This window comes from Lepidothrix coronata, unplaced genomic scaffold (genome assembly GCF_001604755.1).
Source record: "Lepidothrix coronata isolate B3197 unplaced genomic scaffold, Lepidothrix_coronata-1.0 Scaffold493, whole genome shotgun sequence".
NCBI classification, from domain to species: Eukaryota; Metazoa; Chordata; class Aves; order Passeriformes; family Pipridae; genus Lepidothrix; species Lepidothrix coronata.
The window spans coordinates 19,285-20,568 of NW_016690673.1; the positions used below are offsets into that span (position 1 = coordinate 19,285).

General features: G+C 69.1%; 1 protein-coding gene across 1 annotated transcript in view; it reads right to left on the reverse strand.

The window, feature by feature from the left end:
- The window catches only part of LOC108510126, a 22,160-nt gene that overhangs the window by 13,908 nt on the left and 6,968 nt on the right, over window positions 1-1,284 (reverse strand). The window contains exons 3-5 of the mRNA XM_017839818.1: window positions 948-1,278; window positions 808-855; window positions 4-136 (exon numbers count right to left, since the gene is read on the reverse strand). Coding sequence (XP_017695307.1) covers window positions 4-136; window positions 808-855; window positions 948-1,278 — 512 coding nt within the window. The remainder of the gene's footprint in view (window positions 1-3; window positions 137-807; window positions 856-947; window positions 1,279-1,284) is intronic.

Below are 1,284 nucleotides of genomic sequence, written 5' to 3' on the forward strand. Positions count from 1 at the left end.
CCTGTCCCCGTCCCTGTCCCCGTCCCTGTGCCTGTCCCTGTCCCCGTCCTTGCTGCAGCCGCCGGCTCAGGTCGTCGATCCGCAGGTTCTTGAGGAGCAGGAGCTGCTCCAGCCGCTCCACCTTCGCCTGCAGGATCTGGGGGGACCCCCCGGAGGGGTTTGGGGGGGGTGGGAGGCACCTCCACCCACCCCAGCCCCATCCCGAGGGGTCTGTCTGGGACAGGGGACTGGGAACGCTGGGACAGGGAATGTGGGGACAGGGAATGTGGAGACAGGGAATGTGGGGACACGGAGGTTTCACCTTTACTGGGGAGGAGCAGAGGCAGATTTGGGGTCCCAATCGCAGCCCCCACAACCCACACCGAAATACCCCCCCCTAGAACAGGAGTCCCAGCCCCTCCCAGGCCCCGGGGAAAACTTCTCCCCACTCCAGACATCCCACAGAATTCCTGCCCCACCCCCCCAACATTTTACATCTCGGATGTTTTCCAGCGGAAAAAAACCCCGATTTTAGGCAGTTTTCGGGGTGAAGCCGCCCCCAAACCCACCCAGGGGGGGTTCCTGGAGCCCCGGGCTGAGGCCGCGGGGGGGGGCTGTGGGTGCGCTGGGAACAGGGAACGAGGGCACGGCCGGGCGACGGGGATGGAAAGGGAAAAGCTGCTCCCAGAGGGGAGCGATCCGCAGGGAGAGGCTTTCCGAGGGATTTCACGGGATAAACGCCGGGAAAACGCCGTCTGGCGCGGCGGGAGGAGGGGTCACAGCGGGCCGGCCGTGCCCCCCGTGCCCGTCCCGCCGGGATCGGCTCACCTGGATGGTCTCCCGTGCCAGCCGCAGCGCCTGGTCCTGCTCCACCAGCTGCAGGCGCATGGCAGCGTCCCCCGGCACCCCCCCGGGGGGCTTCGGCACCCCCCTGGGGCGGGACAGGCCGTGGGGGGACAAGCACCGGCCCCTCCTGCGGCCCCGGAGCTGCACGGGCTGGGGGGGGGTCCCCACGTCCTGCTCCCCCCTCCCCATGGCTCAGCAATCCCCTGACCCCCACGGGGACCCCCAGGGCCACATGGGGACACCCAGACCCCCATGGGGACCCCCAGGGCCACATGGGGACACCCAGACCCCCACGGGGATCCTCCAAGCTGTATGGAGACCCTCTGACCCACACAGGGATCCCCTGACCCCCATGGGGACCCCCAGGGCCACACGGGGACCCCTGAGCTGTATGGAGACCCTCTGACCCACACAGGGATCCCCTGACCCCCATGGGGACCCCCAGGGCCACACGGGGAC